Below are 27,813 nucleotides of genomic sequence, written 5' to 3'. Positions count from 1 at the left end.
TACCTGATGGCAGTATATTTGAAACTCTTTACAACTATTTCGTACGGTATAAAATTTCCTAACATTTCATTATTTCAGTTTTTTTACCAAATCATTGAATATGAATTATGATGCTTCCGAAACGGATACGTATAGTGATGCGTAGGTCTTAGCTTTCGTATCGTAAAGACTGCTATTTTTGAACGTCACAGAATACCCTACTTTGTGATAATTTAGTTTGCCGGGCGGGATAATGTATATATGTTTGTCATTGCAAAGACAGGACATGCTGGACTAATCAGGACAGAGTATGTTCACCTTACTTTCATGAGACATTTATTAATTTTAGCTTCAACGATCACATTTTATTTACAAACAATCCTTAAATGACTCTATTATTCCGTGTAGACATAGTTCGCGCGAGGACCCACATTTATCTCTGCCTGCATTAATGGTACGTTACCAGGGTTCAAAGTTGACTCTCAAAATATATTATATTTTCTACAATGGAATGTGAAAACCACATATTAAATACACAATTTTGTTAATTTGTGTTAATGTATATATCTGGCAACTGTATGCAGAATGAGTCAGATCATGTAGACAAATGAGCTGAAAATGTCTTTGTTATTTTTGTTGTTTTTTATCATACACAAATCATTAATTATCCACAAAAGTCGTTACAAATATGAACTTCGATAGTCTCCATTTCAGATGACAATTACAGTACATTGAAATATATATATTCCACAATGTGTCACATTATTAGGCCAAGTCAGACGACATACCATGAACCCAGTCGACAGTGGTATCCATTTCTCAGAGTAACTGAGGGTTCATGTCCAAAATTTGTCACCAAGTTTCTACAAACAAGAAATTGAGATCATGGGGCTTCAACAGAGGAATGCAGGGTTTGTTGTTTGCTTTCAATTATCTGTTTACCTGCCACTGGATTTATCTCTAAAACTGACTTTGACCAATAAATAAACAAATATATCAGTTCCATCCAGATCTTAATTGTGTTTGCACTCAGTGATTATATATGCAGTTTTGTTTCCAACTCAAGAGTCCTGTGTTAGATTGTGATGTCGTGTATAAACAAACACTAAGCCCATGTGTGTTGGTAAAAATTATCTCTACAGTTAACATGACAACAGATAATACTAAGTTTAAACCTTTCTAGGGCATACCATAGATTGGAATAATATCTCTATATTGCAATAAGTTAAAACACATATTCTCCTTTGATATCTAGAAATGTTTTGCAGAAAACACAGCATCAAGCTGCTTGACAAAATGAAGAAGATAATCACACAGAAAGTTGAGATAAATGATGTATATTCATATGTGAATGAGCAAAAAGTGACTTTCACACTTTGACCCAACCATCCAACATTGTTTACAAAACAAGGAAATTTATTACACATGGTAACAGAATGCTTTTTAAGAAAATAGATTTTGTAAAGCTCTATTCATGAACAAACGCTCACAACAACATTGTATCCTTCCATGTGTTTATAACCTGTCGAGATTCCTACACAGCCCCCCCCCCTTTCGATCCCCACCAGGTCATGTACCCCTTTCACCATTATTTACGGGCTCATACAGTTTTATGAAATCCGTCTATAAAGCGACTATTTCCGAAGGTCCATTGGCTTCAAAGAAGCTGAAAACAAGGAATGCTAGATTGCTATATTTAACTATGCACTAGCACTCTGTAATCACTAAACAGTATCCTTCTTATCTGCCCTTGTATCAAACCCTGAACTGCTACACAACCAAAAATCGCCCTCCCAACAACCCCTCAACCCAGCCCACTCCAGCTCCCCCCCCCCCCTTTCTTGCACTATCATTTGTAGTGTCACCATTGTTGAATTATAACAGTTTAAACACCCCCACAGCATTGCCAAAAGGCATCTGAACAGTGAACAGACATAAACATAAACAGTTTCACCACAACTGGGCTGGACTGACAGCAGACATGTCACTATTTATTATATTTCCTGCTTGCAGGCTTGTTTGTCTGCCAGATGTTGATATAAAATATATGACATTTTATTTACAAAACTAGCTGACAGAAAAGACTTAATTATTCTATTCCTACAAAAGTGAGGACCCGATAACAGAGGCATCACTCCCCCAACTATGTCACATCAAAACTGATTAATCTCCTCTTTGCCTTTGTCACCTTGTGGTCTCCAGAGTGTTGGTGATGTAAGCAATGAAGGTTTTTAGAAGGGAAATCCCCCAAGACTTGATAGAGCTGTAAGGAAAAGAAAAAAATTCCATCATGATCCAGTAGAAAAACGGAATCTATACTTGTCCTCCATTTTTCTCCTTTTTTTTCTTCTCTCACCCCCCCCCTTCCACCTCGCTTCTTTCTTTCTCTTTAACACATGGCACTCTTTTAGTCAGTGAACCCACTATCACCTTCCTTTTCCTTTATTCCATAGCTAGACCTAGCCTTGTTATCAGCAAGTCCTGGGGAATAGACTGTGATACTGATAAACAATGAAACTTCAAAGCAAACAATGACATACCTGACACTCAGAGTTGTGAGACCTTTGATGATTTGAGTATCAAGAGACGCCATTGAGTCGGCAAGATATGCTATAAGGCAAGGTACTTTAATATGCCTTGCTGTATATCAACTAAAAAGGTTGACAATACATGTCACCTTTCTATCTTCATTTGCTTTGTTTTTTTTTGGGGGGGGAGGGGGAGGGGAAAGCACTTTTCTTGATATGGAAGGTTTGAAGAAGGCAAAAACCAAGCCTAGCTTCACCAAAGTGTTCAAGTATCACAAATTCATGGGGCATTTCTAGGCATAAAATTCCATGTGCCCCTAGTTGGTTGGGCAGTAAAGGGTAACATGAAATGTACCTTTAATATTGATGTCCTCCACTTTTAACCAATTATTTTTCAGTTTTATAAGGACTCTTTTTTTCCAAATCATAGTATACATCCAACTGATCAGACTTTGTTTTAGGTAGTTAACGAACAAGTAAATGGAATAAATTTGCTTTAATTCTCAGCGTTTCGTCGCCCAAACACTTTTAATATCATATTACATGGCAGATTGTAAGACTGGGACTGATATGTCCCCTTATTGAAATGATAATAATGATCTGCATATTACAGGAATTAAGTACCCCACAGCATCGAAACAATTATCAAAGCCAATACAGAAAATTGTTTCAAAAGGACATTCAATAATTTCAAAAACTTTTAGTGTTTTTCTTTAACCATGACCATTATATTCATACAAGCAAGAAGCAGGATACCCATCAACATTAAAAGATAAAGAACTTCAAAACATTTGCTATGTGTCACTAAATACATCTGACCCCCCCCCATTCCCCACCTCCCACAATCAATGCCACACCCATTTCACTTCACTCTTTTAATATTTCAAGCTCAGTTTTGCAATATAGCAAATAAGTAAAGAATAACACACCAGAAAAATTCCACCTCACGACTGGTTTTTTTCCTTTTTTTTGGGACTCATCAGGCGAAGGTAGGAATCGAACCCCGGATCTTTGTGTCACGAACCTAAGCCCGTACCACTCGACCACAGTGATTCTACTGGTGTGTTAATGCGTATAAATTGGCTTTGAATAACTGTCATTAAGGGTGTATTACCCAACTGTTATGATTGTACAGAGTGCACCCCTGGTGCTTTTGAATCTGACAGTGTTACACAGAATAACCACTCTTTATAGGCAAGCCAAGCTGTAAATAAGAAATGAATATGTAGCAAGTGGTGAGACAGATATATAGCAAATAAGAAAAGAATAACACACCAGAAAAATTCCACTTCATGATCGGTATACATGTATATATGTACATATTCCAAAGATCGGATAGTTAAAATTGAAGAAAATTAGGCCATTTTGAGTCGGCCATCAGCACTACCTGTCTGCAATTTGTACATCTGAGGTACTAAGGTAATAAAAACCAGAAGTTCTAATCATCATCATAAACATGACACTACACTGACATCAACATAAATCAACATACAGTCACACAGACACCATGGAGAGAGTTCCATTTCACTTCTTAAAAGTAACCTCACTAAGACTACAAACAGTAGTTTTATCAAGAATGGGGTCGGCCTAGCTAGGACCAAAATCAATAAATGTGTCATAATCGTTGTTTGGTAATGCCCAAAGAGAAAAACAAACTGATCGAGTTTCATCCATTGAAGCTAAAAATAGTAAAACAAAGGGCGGAAGGAGTTGATGGAAGAAACAACCTTATGTTGGTTATTTTGTTTCAATTTTGTTTTGGACAATACCCTGTCCTGAGCATTCCTGACATGTTTGGTCATCTGTTCTTTGAGGTGTTGTGTTCAATGCTTCCTTCCTACACAGCTCATGTTTTGATTTCTGTCCAAGTTCTTCATGTTATATTATCTAAATTCACTGAACATAAACACGGTTGTTTTGTCATTCAAATCCAAAGCGCAATGACAGCAGAAATGGAAGGCCTTTCCTTCACTCTGCACCCACCCCTCCCTCCTCTTGGTGTATAATTATTTGCCAAAAGCAGCAAGTTTCTGTTTACTACTTACAATTTTAAAGATAAAGTACACACCCTGCTAGTCGAGATCACAGGTTCAATCAGGGTATTCAATCTGGCTTCGATCAGGGCTTTAAACAAGCTTTGATCAGGGGTTCATTCAGGGGTTCGATCAGGCTTCGATCAGGGGTTTGATTAGGGTTCCTGAAGAAGCAACCTGCAGGCCAGATTGGCCCTATGAAAGATTTCAATCCCGCATAAAGACACACACATACACAAAAAATCATCCAGAAAGCTAACAGGACTGGCTCCTTGCCACATGTAATATGAGAACAGAATGAGAATGCAAGACTGTGCACGAGAATGCAAGGTATTTGACCATTGCTCCAGGCTGATATTCTTGCCCTGACATGGACTTTCACATCAAGTTCATCCACACTTTACTTTTGTTTACAAAGTCTCTCTGCTTTAACTTCTTGTTGACCTCAAATAACCTTTAGACTCCACAAAAACAATAGGCCTTGTGTTATTGCTCTCAGACAGGTGGATGTACACACTAAGTAAATTATTCTTTCAACCTTTACTCTTTTGAACTATCATTTTAAGACTTTGACCTCTGTCAACACAATAGGATTCTTGTACTTACTAAGTTGTCTCCATCAACCATGTATGAAATTCATCATGTACTCTCTGAGTAGTGTTAGCAAGCCAAGGTGTCACATACATACACACACCCCCAGACACACCCACCCACCCACACACAAATGTACATGCACCCACATGCACACACAAAGACACACAATATCACCACTAGCGAGTTTCCTTATGCCTTCCCAATTGAAGAATAAATATCAAAATATAATTCCGCCCTCTATCCTGTGAATTTTTTTTATTCTTGCATACTTTCCTAAACTTGTTTTGACACAATTTGCCAGTCTTTTAGTAGTTATGAAGTACATTGATCTCAAGCAATATGTGTTGTATATCAGCTCAATACCCGTCATTTACTAACCTTACAAGAAATGGCTGTGGAAAACATGTAGGAGCTTTCTTGTCCATTGTTTCTCTCAAATCAAGCAATGTGCTATAGAGCGCCCTCTTTCCTGCTTTATCATACTTCGTAAGGATAAACTGTAACAAATTTAAACATAGAAAACAGAAAGGTATCAGTTATACATGCATTCTCTCTAAGATAGGTACACATAACACATACATACTATCTAGGATAGGTACATGTAGCATACATATTTACTCTCTAGGATAGGTACACATAACACTTTAATACATACTCTGTAGGATAGGTACCCGTAACACTTACATACTCTCTAGGATAGGTACACATAACACTTACATACTCTCTAGGATAGGTACCCGTAACACTAACATACAGGTACTCACTAGGATAGGTACATGTAGCATACATATATATACTCTCTAGGATAGGTACCAGTAACACTAACATACTCTCTATGATAGGCACCTTTAACACTAACATACTCTCTAGGAAAGGTACCTGTAACACTTACATACTCTCTAAGATAGGTACACGTAACACTTACATACTCTCTAGGGTAGGTACACGTAACGCATACCACATACTAATCAAATGGGCACATTTCACACCCTCCCCCTTTAACTACTGGAGTAACAGGGAAATATAAATTTCCATCTTCCCCCATATTTCAGCACTTTGTCAACCATCTGCTTGTGTTGATATCTCGACAGACTGGAGTACATCCTTAGAATCAGAATCACAACCGTGGTTGAGACCACAACATGACAAACATTAATGTGCAGAGACTCACAGTAAATGGAAGCCCAAACTCATTCAGCATTGAGTCAACAACATGACAAACATTAATGTGCTGAGACTCACAGTAAATGGAAGCCCAAACTCATTCAGCATGTCAATTGCAATGTAATCTGCTGGCTGCAGACCAACACTGGAATCCACCAATAGGAACGTCATCGATAATCTGTGTGATAAAGATACAACAAGATTTGAATGTTACGCTTCGTTTAAGACCATTGTCATCTTTCCAAACATATTTAGGACATGGGATCATGTTGCAAGTTTTAGCATGGTATGTTCTGTAAAACACTTGATCTCAGAATGAACCCAGAACTGCTTTTAGCATCTAGTGACTTACCCAATAGATATCAGAAAATCACCAAAGTGGACCATTATTTGGCAAACAGACAATATGATAAACTTAACTTATATTTCTACATACTCAACACAGAAAATAAAATTACAAAACTGGGAAGAACAATAAGACTTTCGCTGGTCGGAATAACAATCATTGATAAACAATTATAAATCATGGGGGAATTATAATGAATATCATCATTACATATCAGTCCTGTTTTGTTTACATGAATCTACCACAACATTATTTAATATAAATGATTAGGCCTGCTTTTTTAAAGGAGCACTCCATGACATTTCAGAAGTTTTAATGATGAATATCCTTAAAAAATCAAAAATATATAAAAACACATCCTGCACTCAACTACTTAAATTTCATCTTCTTTAAGTTTCTTTCTTTGTTTGGCCACCTTTTCTTTTTAATTTCTTTATTTTTTACTTTTTATTTACTACAGTACCATTGAGATGATATATCACCACTAAAGGTCACTCCGGGTCGACCTGAGAACTCAAACTATTACATTTTTTGTTATGCAACAGAACTATTAATCACTGGGATCGTTAACAACATTCCACCAAAGCACACTTAATGTTTCACCGTTTCCTGAACTGCTTGCTTTTCAACTCTGAACGATTCCTGGATGATAAATAACGATGAGTCATCCTAGGCTCAACAATAACAGAGTCCCTTGCACAAGAAGATTAAGCTGCAACTTTACACGTAGTACAGGAGGGGCCGTGAGAAAGTTGTCATGTTGCCAGGAAGAAAACAAACATTTCAGCTAGAGCAAATCAACAATCATGAAATCATTTTTCTTGGAACAGTGTAAACCACAGAAAGGAGTAACCATAGCATGGAATAGGGCAGTTCACGCTATAACATTAAACAGTTATGAGAATGTAAACTACATCTTTCACAGGTCATGCATGTGTGTAGCAAGCAAAGCCAGGTCAATAAAAAACATGGAGTTCTCTGTGGTTTAGATTGGAAATTTCATTGTTGTCATAAGATTGTGGCTTTATATGCAAACCAAAGAAATGAATACAAACAGTCCAGGCTTGATTGTACATTGTGAGCGACAGAAGACTGTGTCGATCGGTTCTCCGGGAGAGACTAGTAAGGGTTCAATGGCCAACGGCAAGATTATTTTTAGAATTAAGAACCATTATGAGATAAGCAAACAGCTCAGAAATAGTGAGAACAGTTTTGAAATGAGAGGAGGAAAACTGATGCCCTGAGGGTTTATATTACTATTTTATTTTGATTTCTTTGGTATGCATGCATGTACATACAAGACACTACCAATGAAAATGGAGTACCCCATGACTTACTGCATAACATGTGTAGTCTTGCATAACATCAGACACCCAAACTTTTTCATGTTGCAAATTATAAAGGGAGATGAAATGGACAACAAGAGCCAGTTTTACACTAAGGTTTATTTACTACTGCAGCCCAAGTTGCTATATGTAGATCTATACAGTTCTATCAGATAATAGCTGCTCTTTGAAATTGTAAACTGTTTATTTGCATACTTTGTGAGTAGGTTTAGACGTCATTAGTATTCTTCCCCTCCCCCTTCCTCCAAACAGATGGAAAGATTGCATCATGAGATATGCAAAAACACCTCTTCCCCTTCCCCAGGATGAGATTCCTCCTGTGTTGATGTGGGCCTCACCCCCTCCCCTTCTGCCTCCCCCTACCCCTCCCATCTCCCCCTACCCCTCCCCCACCCCACACAAATCAGTTACTCTGGCTACCGGCCTGGTGGTGTGGGAGGTAGAACTCTATAGTGGTGGGGGGGAGTTACTGTTTGCATAAAGGACAACAAAATGAATTCATGCTCAAATCTTTCATCTTCACTGGTAATGGGGGTGCAAAAGCTTGTACATCCAATTGCAAAGGGATGCAAGTAATGTAAAAGATTGAGGAACAAAGCTTTAGATTACTCATTAATGTATGAAGTCATTTTTTTATTTCTTTAATTTCTTACCTTGATGGTACAGTTTCGTCAAATAACTACGAACATTTTATTGTCAGCTAATTATGTAATCATCAACGTAACCGTTCTTGCAGTTACTGTAACGCCCTATCAGAGTGCATGACAAAGCTTGTAATCAACATATGTCCGACTACAGTCTATTTAATTTGGAACTGCATAGCAACCTGAAAGCGAAATCTCCCATCTAGCCAGATGTGATTGGCGTATTTGATTGCCATCCTGACCTTCAATCATTAATGATATCTTTCTCCACAGAAAAGCAACAGGCCTAACCAATGTGGACAAGCCCATGATTTTGAACATTTTCGCACAGGGGATTTGGAGTTCATGGAATTTGACCTTTGCATATATAATATATAAATAAATAAAAAACATACAGAATGAAGTAGTCTATTGTAATACTACACACAGCCTTGGGTGTAAGTTTAGGCAAAAATGTCATCATTGGTAAATACTAAGTGAAAAGAATTATTGAAGAAATCATTTCAGATGGTTGGCACTTTAATTTGACTCCTCTAAGGGGACACAAACCATTTTTAAGTTACATATATGGTAAGAGATCTTTGTAAAGAACAACTCCCCAAGACACTTCACAATCATCTAGATTCTAATATTAACAATCGGGAGGTTCCGGGTTCGATACCCGGCCGGGTCATAGTGAGGTGGGTTTTTCATCCCAAGAGCAATCTACGGTCTTCCCATCTGAAATGACTTTCTACATTGAAAAAAGTTTACAAATTTGACTTAAAACTGTTGAATTGGAAGCCACCCGATGTGTAAGTTGAAATCCATAAGCCCTTACGGGTTTCTCACACATTTTTGGTCGCTTAAAAGCATTGTAGAAATAACTGCTGATTATTATTATTATATTCCATTTGGGAGATATCTTAGTTTAAATGTCAAATTTGGTAGATGTCATGATGTAAATCTGTGATGTCATAAAGCCATTGGGATCTGAATTGTTTTACTTTCTCTTCTTATGTTTGCTTTCATATTTTCAAGGCAGAATGTGAGCAGTGTTGACCAGCGTTTTGGTCATATTAAAGAGGTTCAAAATTTTAGATTCAGCATTTGCAAACCCATCCCCATTAAAGGAAATAATTGTTGTAATAAACAAAGAAAACACATAAATGATTGAAGCACATGTGGCTAGATGCTGATGTCATATTGATGAGTCTTGCTGTCTTGTGTGTGAAGAAATGTTCACTAAATCTGGGATATAGAGTTTTCTTAGTTGCTATGGGGAAGTTGTTCATGACAGCTTTCTCAAATCACATTGACCAATATTTAAATGATTGTAAGGTTTTGTGTCTCCTTCAAGTCTGAATCTGGTGCTAAATATCTAAAATACACAGATAGTTCTGGTGGATCTGATGTAAAGGGTGATGGGGGGGGGGGGGGGAATGGCATGGAACAGGGATGGAATAGATCTGATTCGATATTTGTTTTAAGTATGATTCGATTAAGTGTTTGAATGGAAACTGAAGTAATACCTTACATTACAAATGAGTATCAGAGAGATTTGAATGAGTAAGTTACTAGAGCTAATTACAATCGTTTATCGTGCAGCAAGGAGGTGGCTTAGATGTAAACCTATAACTATAAAGAGACAACGCATGCCAAAAAAAAACAGCCACCTGCCGTTCAGCCACGTTGCATAAACTTCTTTGATGTTTTTGTGAAGGGCAAAACAGGGGTACCAGTGTCAAATTCCTTTTAAAAGCTAGGATCACACCCACCCGATAGGAGTCGCCAAGTAAAAAAAAAAAACAGTAACCAGTAAGATGACAATTTATGGAGGGAATACATTCCTATCCTGTTTGTGCACAGTCTTATCTCATCTCCTGATGGAGCCTGTGAGTCTATTGACAATAGATCTGTATCAAATCTTCTGCAGCTTCTGTTCAAATGTGTTGTGTTATTAATGCAACTTTGATCCACCCACGGAGTCCCAAAAACAAATACTTTGTGCAAACGATCTCCTAATAACAGGTGACCCTAGATTCAGTATGCAGTCTGTATTTATTTATTTACGCAAAGGGTAAACAACGCCTCGTAATGTATGATGACACATGATGCAATACTATTGCGTATTAATAGACGCTTAGATCGCCCTAGTGTAAAAATGCGAGGCAATTAACTTGAGGGGAAGCTTACATATCTCCTGCACATGGCAAGACTCCATGCAAACAAAGCATGTACAGTATACATGTACATATATATGTTCAAGGGTCAGCGGGCAACTTACGAATTGCATGCCGAGGGGAGCAACAAAATGCTTTGATGCAAAAGCAACAGCAATTATCATGTGTATTTACTAATCGCAACAGTGCTATAAAGTTATCAAGGACAAAGATTCAAGAGCACGCATGGCTGCTTCCTTCTCAGCCCCTCTCTGACAGGTCTTATCAGCTTAGTCGGACTCCGAGGAGAGCTTAAAGAGTTCAATTAGTTTATTGAACCCAATGGGATATAAAATGTCCTACGGTGGCTCACATGAAACACTTTCCGAGAAAACTTCATGAACACAACATGAAGAGCCTTTTGTCTCTTCAGACATAGAATCAAATTAAGACATCACATAAAAAAATAAAAATTAACATTAGCTACTGCAGCAAACCCAGGGTGAATCAAGTTGCTTTCAAAGTCAGTGAAAGGACCCTACTCCCCAATGAACAAACCAGAAATGCCAAATCCATTGAGAGCTGATGTTTTCCAATTAACATACTGTACCTACCATGCAGCAACTTTGAATATGTCCATGGGACCTGGCTCCTAATGCAATTGGTGGGTTATGACAATGAGGCTAATTAATATTGTAGGAAGGATACTTTAACCCCTGCATACCGTATGTACCTGGTGCTCTTTACCTAACTGCGTTCAGGCAAGATGGAAAAAATCTTACCTCTTGCTATTGTTCAGGTAACCTTCCGCACTACGTTCAAAGTTTTCAGGCTGTCGGTAGCCATACCCTGGCATGTCAACCAACATGAATGCATTGCCAACCTCAAAGAAATTCACAAGTTTCGTGTGACCCTGAAAATGAGGGGGAGGGGAAAAAAGGCCGGGTTAAGAAAATAAAATGAAAAATTGTAACTAAAAGAGCTGTACAATATTTTCTCTTTTAATACATTAAAGCTAAGAGAAGCACAAAACCCAACGATCTCAACTCTACCCTATGTGATATACACATGCCCATGAATACAGAGTCTGTGAGAGGAAGGTCTGGTCTGGGGGACATTTATGTCACCTTTTTAACCCTTTTGAACTTTTCTTTTAATTTCATAAGTATTATAGAAATGAGCCCTCTCCTTATTTTTCCTGGGCCTATTAATTTACCCTGGGCCTGGACTTGTAGCCCCCCGACCCTCTCCTCCTGGCTCTCATCAGACCTATGCTCATAATGCAAAAGTCACAGTTGAGAAAACAAAGTGTTGTACAGACACTGATCCATGATTTATAAGCAAGTGTGTGTGACCCTGGGGTCATTCAAGCAGACTCCCATGTGGGGGCCTGTTCTCCCCCCACCCCAAAGAAATAAGTTGCTGTGGCATATTTAAACCATACATTTGGTCTACAATTTGGTCTAAATGCAAAGCTATGCAAATAACTGCTGTTGAATATTTGCATGAGGTTGAAAAGGGGTGAATGTACACTATGATCATACCCCCTACCCATAGACTGGTGCCTGATAACTGTAGTTGCACTCACAGGAGTCTTTGAAGTTCTGACTTGAACTTTTGGTGCTGCATTCAGAAGCTCTTTTATTAATGATGACTTCCCCACGTTGCTGCGTCCAAGAAAAGCGATCTGCAAAACCAAGAAATGACAAAAAATCGTAAAAAGTGAAAAAAGAAACAGAAATCATTGAAACTCTTAATATCACACCAATTATTAAGCCCAAATCAAGGGCGTAGGAACCGGGGGGGCTGGGGGGCGCCAGCCCCCCAGTGGAAAATGTGGAGGGGCGGAAGTATCATTCCGCCCCCCGCTTCGCAAGTCAGAAAACCCCTTTTTCATTTCCAAATGAGAAAAAAAAATCTCATTTGGAGCACCAAATTGCATCTAAGGCCAGGTGAAAATACAATATTAAGTTTACAAAATGGAGTGGGTGTTGAAGTGTGCTATATTGCACCAAATTGCATCTGAGGCCACCTGGAAATGCAAAAAATCCCAAAGGGGAGGGGGACACCCCCTCCCCTTAGACCCCTCCCCCAAGCCGGCCATCAGCCCCCCCCCCCCACTCAAAGTACCTTCCTACACCACTGGCCCAAATTGTGAGCCAAATCAAAACTTAAATTGATACAACCTTATAGGATTGCTACTAAGGTCCTTTCTTTTTTAATCTTACTATTCCCCTTACTATTCCCCCTCCCTCCCTCCGACCCCCCCCCTCCAAAAACAAATCTTTCCTCACATATATTGAGTGCCTTACAGTATGCCTACATTGGTTACAGTATATCAAGTTTACAAGAACCTAGTTACTCAAGTTTACCAAATACTTCTGTACATACTGTAGGTGCATCCAAACAATTCACGAACCTTCACCTGAACCTTCACTTGAACAACAAGTAACAATAAACACCTTCACAAGGATATATCCATAAATATCTTAATATCTACATAAAATGATAAATTATTTGACTGTAGCTGGTTATTTTGTCACTGTACAATATATGTCAAACACCACTACATCCGAAATGTACTAGAGGTCCCGGTTGAAACAAGATGAGCAAATCCATTGAAGTATCATCCTTTATTCATAGATGCTGATGATGAAAAGGTATAATCAATACTACAGTATGAAATGTTTCCCCCAAAAGGTAATGAGGGCAATATTGAAGAACTTAGCATGAGTAGACTCCGGATGTGTGACCTGATTCATTCATTTTTGCTTCTGCTTTAAGTACGTTTCTGTATGCTAACACATTGGACGAATCTCACCGTAATATTTAGTAATTACTGTCTTTGCAATCCGCGGTCCCCCTTCAGGACAAGTTTGCAAGGTTGGTAAGAGTGACTCCATAGTTTTCCCTTTCGGGAAACCAAAAAATGGTATTGGTGAGCTACTATATAGTGCTTGATTTATCAATGCTTTCGCTTGTCAGTTGATTTCATTTCCTTTGACTTTGGTGCAACGTTGTTGGGCTAGTAAGATGTTGCTTCTAACGTACATCTGTGTACTTCCCCTATTAATACCATATGTAAGGACCCTAGAAAATGGTCAAAACTTGGGTGTCACAGTTTGATGATTCTTTCCTTGGTTGTTTCCCTGCTCATCCAGTCAATGAGGTAATGGCTTGGTACTCTGTTAACAACGGCTGAGTGGTTACTAAAGCAATTTTGTAACTGTGTGAGATGTGATTTAATGTACAGAACATCATCAATGAACTTACAGCTACTTGTAGCTATCCATGGAACTTTCTTTGCACATGAGATGCTAATCTCTGTAGTCCATAGGGTACTTTAAATAATCTCCTTGAGGGACTCGCTCTTGTTCCTGAGTACATCTGCTTGAGTGAATATCAGTATAAGGGTCTTCCAAATCACTCATGGGGAAGTACATGAGATGTTTCAAGCAGTGGTATAACTTTTGTCATGAAAATATGAAAAGAACACCACTGGAAAAGTAAAGGATTTTGCCCCTGTAGTGTCAATACCACATCCAACTTTGTAAAACTGTCCACTCTCTGAGATTACCGTGATTATTTTATCTCGGAAAATGGAATAAAACTCATCCGAGCTTGTTGTTTACTGTCGGCATCTCTAGCGCAGGTAATGGCTGGTCTTATACAAGTTTCTCCTTTAAAGCCTCTTAACCGTTCTTAAATTATTGCCAACTATTACCTAAAAAGTCAACTTACAAATCCCCTGACAACCGGAAACCAGAGGAAAATGAGAAAATGAACTTCAAAATATATCAAACCCAGGAAACTTGCCAGGATGTTTTATCCCCTGACTTTTTTCTTTCTTTTTCTTTTGTTTTCTTCTTATAACTTTTTTCAACCGACTTTTATAGAAATTATTAAAAACTCCCATAAAACTTTTGCCATCTTCTTTTCTCTCATGACCACTTAGGAATGTGGAAAAGGTCTGTGTTGACAAATTTGAAGGGTGTACCTAGGACGACAGGTCACCCAGGGGTACTAGAGGGTCATTCCGGGTCAGTGAAAATAACTTTCTGGCATAGAAGGAAAGACAAGAGACAGTCATGATTTATGAGCAAAAACAAGACCTGGGATCTCATACTTCACTGAGATAAATGTCACAACAAGTAAGGTACAGCATCTTCTTAAAGATTTCATTCCTCTATTTTCATCCAGGGTTTCCAACTGTCAATCTATTGTTATTCAAAGATGGTGATGACAACATGTAGAAGGAAATACTTTTTTATTTGTTATCTCAAATTTCCCAAAAATGTATACAACCTTGAAAATTTCTCAGGAGATCAGGACAGATATATTTAGATAACTGCTTTTGTGTTGTTTTTGAAATAGCTGAAAACGCTGACTACTTTATTAGGCAGAAGTAGTCCTGATCTGTTATAGAATGAAGGGGGCGGGGAGGGGGGGGGGAGAGACACTTTGAGTGCTAGTGATATTCCTATAGCTACTCCCAGTTTTCAAGATATTCACCTTGATGGTATTGTTTTTAATGCTTTGCAATGTTCCTTAATTAAACATTTCAACTCAATAAGTCTAAATTGAGGACATTGGCTGATCGGTGTTAATGTTACACCAATTGTTTTATAAATTCTAGTAACTTGACCAAACCATGTTGCTTTAACTTCATTTAAACAGAGCTTCCTTATACAACATTATTCAATACCAAACTGTCCTTAATATACACACACCAGACAGGTAGCAGTGGTTGTTGTTAAAGGAATATTCCTGTGGCAGACTTTACGACACTTTTACGGAAAAGACAAACGCTATGCAGTGTTATTTGCAGACAATACAAAACTTTTACGGAAAAGACAAATGCTACGCAGTAGAGTATTTGAAAACCCTTCCTCAATTTCAGGTCCCTAACTTGATATATGTTTGATTAACTGTTTCCTAGTTGGAATGTCTAAAACACTTGCTTCTTTCCTCGAGTTTAGGTGGTATGTGATGTCATCAAGGCAAACTTCCTTAGAAGATTTACTAAGGCTAAATTATAATTTTCTTCTTGAGTTTATCTCTTAAACCTGATAAATTTATAATGTGTGCTTGGCTGTCAATGTTCTATGTTAAATTACAATTTCATAAAAACTCATCAAATTTCATAAAATCACATGTGAATAAGTGAGTTACAAATTACATTACAGCAGCAATACCAGCTTCAGCTGAATTACAGTGGTGACATCATTCACTTTAGTTGCTACCAGCTGAATGACAAAATATTAGCACCAAATTTGAAAAGTCACGTTTTCATCATACGAAATACTATGAGACTGTTCCTTTTTGCCCCAAAAAGGTACAGAAACTTCTGGCATTTTCATTAATTATACAGCAATCAAATTTCAGCCACTTGAATATATCCCTTTAACACATCAGACTGATTATGGTCTAAAGGGTACAGTAGAAATCTATTTATTTCCTTACCGACAGTGCAACACAAAATGAGCTTACACCATTGGGGAATGTCAGCGTGATACAATGTTTGACACAAGGAAGTAGAATGTACCACCCACAAGAACAAACTAGGTCCCTCTCAAGATGACCCTCTACTCCCCTTCCTCTTCATGAAGTGTCTTTATCTGGGGGGGGGGGGAATTGTAGTTATTTCATCTCTGCTTTACACTTACTAACTATAGAAGTTCAGACAATCACATCATAAAAATTATTCCTGTTTTTTTGCAATCTGGAATTAATGAAATGTTTCTGATGGTGATTCAAAAAGGGGGGGGGGGAGGGGTGGAGGTCAGTGTCATTACATTCTGTTGCCATACATAAAGAGAATGGGGACCCTAGATTATCCTCTTTTTTTTCTTTTTCTCTTTTTTTTCTTTTTTTTTACTGTGGACGGTTTGATATGCATGCATCTTATTGGTTGAGAACGTTTGCTATTTATCACAGACTGAAAAGTCCTCAAGCTTTGTTTCATTATTTTCAGTTCATTCAAAATAAATTGTTGAATGGAATGTATGGATATTTGCTTAAATTGCAGGTAATAGAAATGTTAAAATCTCTCCCCTTCCCTTGTTCTGTATACTAGGATATATCCCCTCTGAACAGCTTAAAACCCTTGTATACCATACAGTACATTTGATGCAAATTCACAAGCAAAAACTAAAAAATTGTGAAAAGATGACTACAACAATTTTATTACTTGTGACGTAGTTCCCATGGAAACTGACCTGACAGTGACCATTTTATTTTTCTTTCTTTCTAAGAACAAGGAAAACAAAGCTATTTTTGGTACTTTATAACTATTTTTTTAAAGACAATTAAAATAGTGATTTATGACAACCCATAGAGAAATAATTTGGCTGAAGACCTTTCATTCCACAATTTTTAATCTTAAAGTTTTTTTTTTTTCACCCCTGCCAGTCCAGTTTATCTTCCTTAAACAGTGGATGCTGCTGGGGGTCATGAATGGAAATGACATTTTTTTTGGTGCTCAACCTTCAGAAATATGACTGTCAAATTTGATTGTAAATCATAAAAACTATTATGTCATCAGGGTCATGGATCCTATACCAAAGATATGAATCTACAAAATATGTTGGAATGTATTACTGTTTTATTTTAGGAGTAACTGGCCCTGAATTAGAAGTCAATTTCTTCCCACAGAGCTGATGAACACTCTATTTTGGCCAGGTACCCTGCTGAAATTGAATCAAATTTAGAATTTTTCCTGGTAGGGTGCCAATTTTTTATTTTTTTTATTTCTGCTGTTGTACGAGATAGAAAACACAAGTATTATACAAGCTTCTGATTTGAAAGAAGGTCACAGAGATTTTGGAAAAATTTGAAGTGATATTATACTGGGAACTGAAAAGATTTTGAAAACTGCAAGCAAAGTCCCTTATTTAATAAAAGACTTGTTAAAATGTTCACTAGCACATTACACTAACAAATTCTACCTCCAGTTTTATTCCTGGTCATATCTGCATCGGTAGAATGCTTACATACAGGCAGGTCTGATGAAAGGGGGTCAGATGAGAGGCTATAGCTCCAGGGCCTGGGGTCAACTTTGGAGTCTAGAAAAATAAGAGGATGACAGGGAAAATACGAGATAAATGATACTGTGTTCTGAGCTTCCTAATATTTACAAGTTAAATTGGACAGTGCAAACAGGGGGTTGTAAACAAAAAGCACTTGTCCCAGGGGACACTGACCAGGCTATCAATGATCTTCAGGGACCATGACATAGGTTTGAGCTTGGGAGGTGGTTGTCGTCCTGATTTATCACGATTACAACTGCCATCTTTACAACAAGAGTATACTGCCCGGTCGGTAATCTAAATTGTCCCGGATTTTTGAGAGGACTTGATGGTGATCATAAATATCACTGGTTTCACAACGCGCAAATCAAACAGAGTTGCACATGTAGTACATGCATTGATCACCATACCTGTACATACACGTGACCGGTACAGAAGCATGATATTAACCTTGAATTGGCGAGAAACGTGGCGAGAAAGTCTGGTAAAAATGAGAAAGTTCAGGAAATTAAGGAAAAGTACTCATTTGGTGGATAAAGCTGTATATATGCTACCACTTGGTAGGCAACCCTCTTTCAAATTTTTCTTCAAAAGGAGAGGGTTAATATTCCGATACCTTCTACCCTTCCCTTCCCTTCTCCCTTCCCTTCCCCTCCCCCCCCTTACAGCATGTGCTGCCCCCACTTTTCAACCAATGGTGACCCTGTATTATATGGATGAATTTTCCATCCAACTGGTCAATTATTATATTTTTCACAGGAACTGTGCTTGACCTATCAAACTAGGTGTTTTTCCAAGGTCAAATTCTGTCTTCTTCCCATGCAGCCAAAACAGTTACATAAAAGGACAGCTACCAACTGATTGTAATTCTTGGTAAAAGCTTGTTCAAGGTGACCAGTGTACCATACCTTAACCCTTTTCTTTCTTTTCTGATCCAGTTTGATAGAAAGTTTAGTCTTTTATTGGTTTTGTTTATGTTAGGTGATTGTACCAGAAAGTTTTTCCATTTGTTTTTTTTTTCTCAGGGTGAAGGAGTTTGTTTATATTGCCTCCTTTCTAATTCTCCTTCTTTATATAAGGGTTTAGAGCAGGTGAGACTGGTGAGGCAGGTGAGGTCATTATGAGGTTAACCCAGACAGAGTATTAAACACAAACAAGGGTTCCTCAATTCTATGGCCATCTAATGAGTTTACACAAAGTCCTGCTCTCAGATATAAGGTTAAACTAGCACAGTAACAAGAGTTTTCTCTATATACTGTAATGTATTGTCTATTTATTGTCTTCATTCATTTCATTTTTTTGTTTTCTTTCAATTATTTTTCAAGTAAGTATTAACCTTGGTGAAGGACACCGCCTCCTTCAGAGTAGAGTATATTCTCAATTAAATTTATACGAAAGCCAGAGAGAAACATTGGTTGGAGCAAATTAGGGCCAGAGAGAACAGAAATCTCACTTTATCTACAGTTTGAGCTACATATGTATGCTGTTTGCAGGGTATGCTGGAAAGGTACTTGAAACTGCTGATCTAGCAAGAGCTGCACAATCAAATTAAGGGGTGATGAGAGTCAAAAGTCATTCCATTCAAATTGCAGTGAACTCTTAATTAAAGGCCCCGGGGGAGGCTCTGGGAGAGTTTCATGTGCATGTTGCACCCCTATGACAACAATCACAATGTCTGTCATGTCAGATATAATGATGTACAGTACTCTCATTAATTGGGTTTCTTCATGTAATCTTGTGTCAAAGTTCACAATGGTTTACAATGTTAACATCACTCCATCCTTCAAAGTCACCTTGAGTTTTACAAAATTGGATATATACCCTTGACGGAATTCCTAACGGAGAGCCACAGTATAAAAATGACATGTTTACATTTCTTCAATGTTTACCAACAGGGAGTCTACAGGCTATCAATATGTTGGTTTTGAGGGGATATGTACAGTGTGCAATGCAATAGTACAGAACAGTACAATGTATTCTAACTCCCTTCTAGGCCATGATCGTGCAATTCACAACGTTCAGATAGAATCTATACAAACATGCAGATTATATGGAAGTCAATGCACCATTTTGATCAATCCTCATAACGTAAGTTACATCATCAAATAAACATTCAGCTCAAGTAAATTCAGTATCAAAAATTTCAACCGGTCAAGAAGTTTACCAAAATGTACCTGTAAATACATACTGAACACAAGATTACAGCTAATCAACTCACACAACCTCATACATAGTTTCCCCCCCCCCCCCCCACAAAACTCTCAACATTTCATCATCACCCAGGCACTCTTTGAAGTCAGTCTTATGCAAGTGGGCTAATTGGACCGCTTCAAAACGTTTAGGTTCTTTTAAATTCGCTCCTGTAACTTATGAAACTAGTAATGACCTATATATGTATATTCGGATCTGACCGTTTCTCCGACGGCATCAATAAATTTATGTAAATCAACTCCAGGTGGGTAAATATGGACAAATATGGATAATTATCAAAATTGATTTATTATTTAGCATATTGAAGGAGATATAAGCTGTCCACTATGTTCATGAGACTGACTTTTAAGCTGCATATGACGATGAAAGATATAAATACTATTTTCAAAACTGAAAATACTTTCTGTGGAAGAGATTTAAATGGCAGTGTACTGTATACTGTAGTCTAACAGTTACATGCAAATCTGTCTCGTTTAATCTAATTACCTTGTTGAGTTCTTATTTTCATTTCATGTGCATGCAGCTTGTAACAAATTTCCGTACATTTACCTAGATCACAAAACTTGGCTTCTTCTTTCTCTATAAACTGTCTACAATTTCTATATATATCAATCATAAAACAAATCGAGACGGATGTTTACTTTCATTGTGTGACAAACCAACGACTACTCTGACCCCTTGTTACAAGAAAAATGTATTAATTAATGGAGAAGTCTTTACCGGTATAGCTATTACTTCCTGAAAGACTGGAATCTCACATGATATCCAATGATTCCATGTCGTTCACTCCACCTATTACCTTGAAACAATTAACAGAATTCTTTAGTTGGCAGCCTATTGGGTATATGAATAAAAAATTCCACAATTTTTTCATCGCCACAGTCGTAGTTAGAGGATTTTTCATTCTATGATTCAGGGGAAGTGAATTTTTGAACCTACAGTAGCGCCAAGCCGCCAACTTAGTCTATATTTTGAACAGTGGAGAACGATTAGCGATGTGACGTCATAACTGCACTTCATTTCGGGGCTGCAGGGACGCTATCATTTGCAAGCTACACTGTAACGAGGAAAGTTCAAATTTCTGAAAGTAAAATAGCGATTTAGATGGAAATTTCTCGGTGAAGATGCAAGTTAGCAAGCTCATGTAGAGTAAAACATTCAAAAATTCCCTAACTTGGTTTACTCCATAACATGTTGCTCAGATATTTGTTATTTGAGCTATTTTTTTAATCACAGCCGTACGGGAAGTCTGTGCACAATGCTGTGTATTGTATCAAGCTTAGAGTGACCAATGTGCTGCACTAACTCTCAGCGTAAGTCAGTGTTTAGATTTAAATTTTCTGGTAGGATGGGCCAACATTTCAATCACTCTATGACAGAAACTAAAATTCATCACAGGGCAAGGCCTATAGGGCAAAACAAAGACAAGAAAATGATCTAACCGAAAAGGACTGGATCTCATTTTACACTAAACAATTCCTTTAAGGAATGAACTTCTCTGGTACCCTTGTACAGAGAGAGATTTAAACTGCCAAGTCAGATGAAGGAAAAATCACAGCAGGTTCTTGACACCATATGAAGGATGAAAGTGGGGGGGAGGGGGTGATTGGGGGATGATAGTGGGAGTGACAGTTTGTGATAGATATCTAGAAAAAGGTGGCGACTAAATTTTTGAGTCTAATATTTTTAGTCATCAATTTTGCTAACCAAGTTTTTACATTTGGTGGAAACATGTGCAGCTGGGGTCTTCTTTTGCCAAAAATTGTGACAAAATTTTGAGGCAAAACTTGGCAGCTTTGGTGAATTTTACTGTACTTGGCAAGACACAAATCGCATGCATTTATGCTCGTTGCAGTGTACGCACAGAAAGTAAGAATTTGCAGGGTTTACATGAAATCATATTCCGTGCAGTGTACTACGGTTCAGGGTTAATTCTTGCGCCAATTTGATAATCTTCTGCATGGCATCAAGCCAAAATTGGATTTTATATCCTGTTGTTACTCTGTAGGGTCAAAAGCTTACAGTATGTCAGAATTATATACAGTAACTGTTATTTTGGCAAGAAAATTTGTTAGGCGTTATAATGAACCCATGGAAACTAGCCCATGAGTAAACTTAAGTAATAAACCTGCTGGGCAATATCCTTTTGATATGAATTATTATGCAAAATATGAAATGCGAGATGTCCTTGGAAGAAAGTTCATAGCAAAGCTGTAAATTTGAAAACAAACCAACTCTTTTTGCTGGATGTTGTGGTGCAATTTTAGTGATTGTACATATTAAAGCATATGATATGATATATGCAAGGTGATGGCTGTATGTAAGCTAGTGATTCTATGCAAGCTACAGTGAATGCATGTTTTAATGGGATTTTGATCTATAGTGATTGAATGAAAACTGATTGTCTGCAAGTACTTAGTGGACATTTGTATTAAACTAGTGCTAGTGTGAAAGCTACTATTCCTATATACCAGACAGTGATATGAAAACTGACTGTAATTAGGAGTGGGTGAACGCTGAACGTATAGCTAGTGATAGTGTGAAAGCTAGTGGTCTTATGCCATATAGTGACTGTACTATAGTGATTGCATGAAAGCTGATTATACATAGGAGTGGGTGAATGTATAAAGCTAGTGATAGTGTGAAAGCTAGTGGTCTTATGCCAGATAGTGACTGTAATATAGTGATTGCATGAAAGCTGATTATACATAGGAGTGGGTGAATATTTAAAGCTAGTGATAGTGTGAAAGCTAGTGGTCTTATGCCAGATAGTGACTGTAATATAGTGATTGCATGAAAGCTGATTATACATAGGAGTGGGTGAATGTATAAAGCTAGTAATAGTGTGAAAGCTAGTGGTCTTATGCCAGATAGTGACTGTAATATAGTGATTGCATGAAAGCTGATTATACATAGGAGTGGGTGAATGTATAAAGCTAGTAATAGTGTGAAAGCTAGTGGTCTTATGCCAGATAGTGACTGTAATATAGTGATTGCATGAAAGCTGATTATACATAGGAGTGGGTGAATATTTAAAGCTAGTGATAGTGTGAAAGCTAGTGGTCTTATGCCAGATAGCGACTGTAATATAATGGTTGTATGAAAGATGATTATACATGTAGAAGTGTGTGAATGTATAAAGCTAGTGATAGTGTCAAAGCTAGTGGTCTCATGCCAGATAGTGACTGTAATATAGTGATTGCATGCAAGATGATTATACCAGGGAGTTGTTATGGAACAACTCCCTGATTGTATAGGAGTGGGTGAATGTATAAAGCTAGTGATAGTGTCAAAGCTAGTGGTCATTATATGCCAGACAGTGATTGTATGTAAGCTAGTGATTGCATATATTAAACTAGTGACTGCAGGTTATTAAGCTAACTAGTGATTTTATGTAAGTTTGAATTTTGGTTAGACAAGGGATATTACCACGGTTACCCTCAAACAATGTTTACTATTAAACAACAACAGTAAGTGCACGTATGTCTCCATTCTCACTTTGTACTTAAAAGTGTTGGAACAGTGAGTAACTGCTCTTCTTGGTCTTAACTGATAGGGAACGGGAAGGATTGGCAGGCAATCAAATTTAGGATCAATTTTAGTGTAATATTCCTGGATAATCCTGGATGTATGTAGACAGTATCTTGGAGAATAAACAAAAACAGCTGGAAAAAAATTTATCATACACATGAAACAACCTTTTTAAAAACATTATAGACATTCTGAAATTGCATACTTTAATCACTAGTTGAGCACCTATGAAAATAAGATCCTATTGTGAAAGGACAACCAATCCAATGCCCCCCTCCCACATCCCCTCCCACAACCCCTGCCTCCCACTTGTCCCCCCCCCCCTTGTCCCCCCCTGTTCTCCCCTTCCTTCTTCTCAAAGCTTCCTTCACCGATTTGTTACCAACATAGTAATTCAGGGAATAATTTAGTGTTCAGATTCTGTGTAACAGTTGCATCTCTGGACTTGTATCTATAGATGGATAAATCATTTCCTGTAATTGAAATGTACATAATGTCTTAGAAATCATTCCTTTCCTAATGAAAGCTCAGAGTAATTTCCAGTATTTAAACTGAAACTGCAGGTAGTCCTTCTTTCATTCACAAATCAGTGTTTGCCACTTTGACAGAACTGTGAAGTACTGTACGAACTCTAACATTCTTAAAATTTATATTTTGTACAAGTAACAGCACTAAGGAATCAATGGAGCTCCACATGGGAGATCTGCAAGGTGTGGCAGACTCCCCCCCCCCCCCCCCCACATGAAAACAATTGGTATGGACAGCAGCAAGGATGCAACCCATTTAAAGACAAGATTCTAAGCAAGCAATTAAATTGTTGAAAGTTGATTTCCAGACCATTTACACATGTAGGTCATCAAAGATCTCAAGGTTTCGACCTAAATATACTGTTCAGCCGGCAACCCATCCCCCCCCCCACGCCTCTCCCCAACAGAACAGGACCTGAATCAACTCAGCCGACATGAACTAGTTATCAACAGACTTTGTCAAGATCAATTTTCTTTACAACTAAAGCCTGCACACTAAACGACTAGTTAGCGCACACAAGTGTTTTCTGTTAAAGACTGGTACTGTACTTGTTTTCGTCACATGCATCATTATTTCCTGCGACCGTCTACGTATGTGCTAAAACTGGGCTGATACAGTACTAATTGTGAGCCACTGCTCACTGGCAGAATGGTAATCAGCCATAGTCACACACATGCACTGTCAGACTATCAGAAAGTTCTCTTGTCTCAACATGACAACTCCACTAAGACTAGGAATGAATCTCAAAGCTTTGCAAATTGTGTGAGAGAAAAAAAACAGTGCATGAAGAGGTGTGGAATATAAAAGGTCTTAGATAGTAAATAAATGGTGTCAACCATTCTAGCTCGGATTCAAGTGTATCCAATGACACGCTATCAAAATCAACAGAGGCATTGTCATATCAGGTGCATGAAAATTGTCAAGCTGTTGCTATGATGTTTAGTTCTAAGGAATCATTAGCAATAGCATGGCAGTACCATTTAGTATACAACTTCATCCATAATTAGGAAATTGAAGAAAAGATCTTTCAAAACATGTGTTCCAAGGTTCAAGTCAAACTAATGTACAGTTGTATGCACTGTAAATTGTGTTTGAAAGATATATTTCACCATTTAGCAATACTGCACAACTTGTCAGTTGAAGCTTGAAGTACTGTACTGCAGGCAACCACACAATACATCCGTATTCATTTGCAAGCTTGGGAGCGCTTTCGAGCGATTGTAGTGTTGCTTTGATTGAGAGATCTGTAAATACACGTCAATCAGGCACATTAGGGCATACATGTATGACAGTCGAAAGCATTGAGAGCCCCATTATGTGTGAATGTTATGGGGCTTGATCAGTATCACATAAAACCCAAGACAAAATACAACTAAAACATCATTTCAATATAATTTCTTTCCTAGGCCTATTCCATTCAGTAACATTGAAATATTGAAGAACTGCAATATCTCACCTCCGTTTTTCTGTGCGAGGGCACTTGACTTGGATCATAGACTCCTTTGCAGTATTTGATGATGTGGTTCTTATCTGGAACAAACAGTTGCTGGGCTTTATCAACATCCTTCTCTGAAGGGGTGAACACCAGATTGGACTCTGGAAACAAAGGCTCCTTAAATGGTTTTTGTTGTTCTACCAAAGGGTTCAATATGACTTTGCCGCTCTGATTTGATAAATGTCTTTCCCAACTTCTCACATATTTGTACCAATTGACATGAGACTTGTACATCAATAACACTAAATTACAATTCGATGTGAGAGACATCTGGTAAACATTGGAGAAATTAAGTTGCGAACTACTGATGTAGTGTAAACAGCACAGAGCACAGCTGTGTTTCTGGTGTACTTCCCTACTACTTGATAAGTTGGGTATGGATTTATTAACATCACATCCTGTAGTACTGTAGCTGAGAGAAAGAATCAAACATGGAAAGTGAGTACTCTTATACAGTTCTTGTTTGATCACAAATTAATTACATTTATCTGAAGAACATGAAACAAAATAAATGGATCATCAGAGAAAATCAAATAAATAAGTATGCAATTCTTCTTTTTGTGGATGATGTATAAAGTATAATAACGGATACTGAAATCCAGGCCTTATCAAGTCTACTCTTTACGACGAGTGTTTACATGAGGCAGGTGTATTACATGGCACCCATTCCTGCTCCCAGGACCACCGTTGTATTAGCCAGCCTTAAACCACTTTGGTAAATACTGGGAGAGGTATAGAAACTCCATTCACATGCAGCTATGGTGAACTACGTTCTTGCAAACCCATTTCCCAATTAACCAGAAATATCAAATCCATATTTTAAGATGTAACTAAGGCCTGTGTTTAGATCTTGAACAGTGACTTACCCTAGCCTATAATATATCCAATACTCTTTACTAATAAAGGCTAGGCCAACTTACAGCACCACAAACTGGTAACCAATTGGAATACGGTTCTCAGTTAGTACTTGTCAATTACTAACTCACGTTAGGATAGCCTAGAGTACTTGGGCTAGCCTGCAGTGTAAATTTTGATTCAGTTCAGCAAGGAATAGCCTAGGCCTAACGTTGATAACCTCTATAGTCTATGCCCGGTATAAATACACTTGCACGGTGCCCGATATAAATACAACTTTGTGAAAAACCAAAGCAAGAATTCATACCGATCAAGTGAGTTTTCGTTATACAATGCACTGAATGCCTATTATTGTCAACACTCCGTACAAGGCGATCTTGTTCTTGCTTACATTTTCGCGCAAGTGGACCTTTCACGTGTTTCTGAATTGCTCGCGTGCAAAACTTCAAATGGGGATTTCCCTCGAAGGCCTTACAATTTATTGACCAATCGGAAAAGTTCAAATATTGCGGAAGCCGTCCAAAGCATGGAGGTAAATTTTAACCTCCATGTCCAAAGGTTAAAAAATAATCGGTATCATAACAATTAGGTCGTATCCCTTAAATCCGATCATGGGTTTCCTTGTGAACATGAAAAAAATTGTATTTGTCCTCATGGCCTCAATTACATGTCATCATCAATATAAGCTATACATGTAGCACCTGCATATACTTTTTCTTTTCTGTTATACGAACAAATTTATACCCTACAAATGGTTTTGTGCTTTTTCTGTTATTGTTATTGTTTTGGCCCTAGTGGTGCTATTGTTGTAAGTTTTTTTTATGTAAATTTCATTTAAGTCTGGCTAAAAAATGTGTTTGCACTTCAAGATTTCCCTTGTTTTATACTTATTAGCGTACATGTATACAAAAAGTTCCACCCTCACCCCATTCCCCACCCCGGGACAGATGGTTGGTAAGCTAATGTGGCATCTAACGTCATATACCATAGTAAAGAAACGTTTACTTAGTGGTCGTCAAGACTACAGGCTGTAGGGGATAGCTAGCTAGAAGCTCGTTGAGCAGAAAATTTGTTATCCTGTTGACACTGTTTGAATCCAGTCTAACCAAAAATGTCTTTGCTCTTTCACGACAACATTTATCCAGTGGAAGGACTAAATAATCTTATCAACATCATTAAAAGCTGTTTGTTTGGTAATGTTTGCATATGAGCTTCAGCGTACATTTCACAAAATTAGCTGACTCACTGACCAGTTCAAGATACTTTGTAAGAGGCGATATTTTGATGTTTGAATCATTACTTACCGATATTACTTGTAAGTTTGCATTAATTAACAATAAATCGCTTAATTTATTTAATTGAGAAAATTTTTCCTGTGTGCCAATAGCGG

General features: G+C 37.7%; 1 protein-coding gene and 1 long non-coding RNA gene across 5 annotated transcripts in view; one reads left to right on the top strand and one right to left on the bottom strand.

Annotated features, from left to right (window-relative positions):
* The window catches only part of LOC139979816 (uncharacterized), a 52,929-nt gene extending 38,004 nt beyond the window's left edge, over positions 1–14,925 (top strand). For all 3 annotated transcript variants that reach the window (XR_011797342.1, XR_011797344.1, XR_011797343.1), the window contains one exon: positions 14,731–14,925. This is a non-coding gene — a long non-coding RNA (uncharacterized lncRNA). The remainder of the gene's footprint in view (positions 1–14,730) is intronic.
* Positions 1,301–27,223, bottom strand: LOC139979815 (GTP-binding protein 8-like). 2 transcript variants are annotated; one of them, XM_071990941.1, is made up of 6 exons: positions 25,530–27,179; positions 12,364–12,462; positions 11,558–11,688; positions 6,377–6,476; positions 5,513–5,631; positions 1,301–2,242 (listed from the first exon to the last, which is right to left on the bottom strand). In XM_071990941.1, exons 1-6 carry the CDS (start codon positions 25,836–25,838, stop codon positions 2,164–2,166), a joined length of 837 nt encoding a protein of 278 aa, XP_071847042.1. In that variant the 5' UTR covers positions 25,839–27,179; the 3' UTR covers positions 1,301–2,163. The 2 variants fall into 2 exon arrangements, with proteins under 2 accessions (XP_071847042.1, XP_071847043.1); XM_071990942.1 differs by lacking the exon at positions 1,301–2,242 and having other exon boundaries at positions 6,306–6,476; positions 25,530–27,223.
* Positions 27,224–27,813: the final 590 nt, after the last annotated feature.

The sequence above is a fragment of the Apostichopus japonicus genome, chromosome 14 (assembly GCF_037975245.1).
Source record: "Apostichopus japonicus isolate 1M-3 chromosome 14, ASM3797524v1, whole genome shotgun sequence".
Lineage (NCBI taxonomy): Eukaryota > Metazoa > Echinodermata > Holothuroidea > Aspidochirotida > Stichopodidae > Apostichopus > Apostichopus japonicus.
Note: the sequence above shows the minus strand (reverse complement) of the source record. Positions and strands in the feature narration are given on the sequence as shown.

What these genes read in the sequence shown, in the direction of transcription:
- LOC139979815 (XM_071990941.1), bottom strand. Translation starts at nt 25,838, where the DNA reads ATGTCTCTCACATCGAATTGTAATTTAGTGTTATTGATGTACAAGTCT. An exon ending in CCTCGCACAGAAAAACGGAG is followed by an intron (nt 12,463 to 25,529) that starts GTGAGATATTGC and finishes TTGGTTTTGCAG; the next exon opens with ATCGCTTTTCTTGGACGCAG. An exon ending in TACCTGAACAATAGCAAGAG is followed by an intron (nt 6,477 to 11,557) that starts GTAAGATTTTTT and finishes TTTATCACACAG; the next exon opens with ATTATCGATGACGTTCCTAT.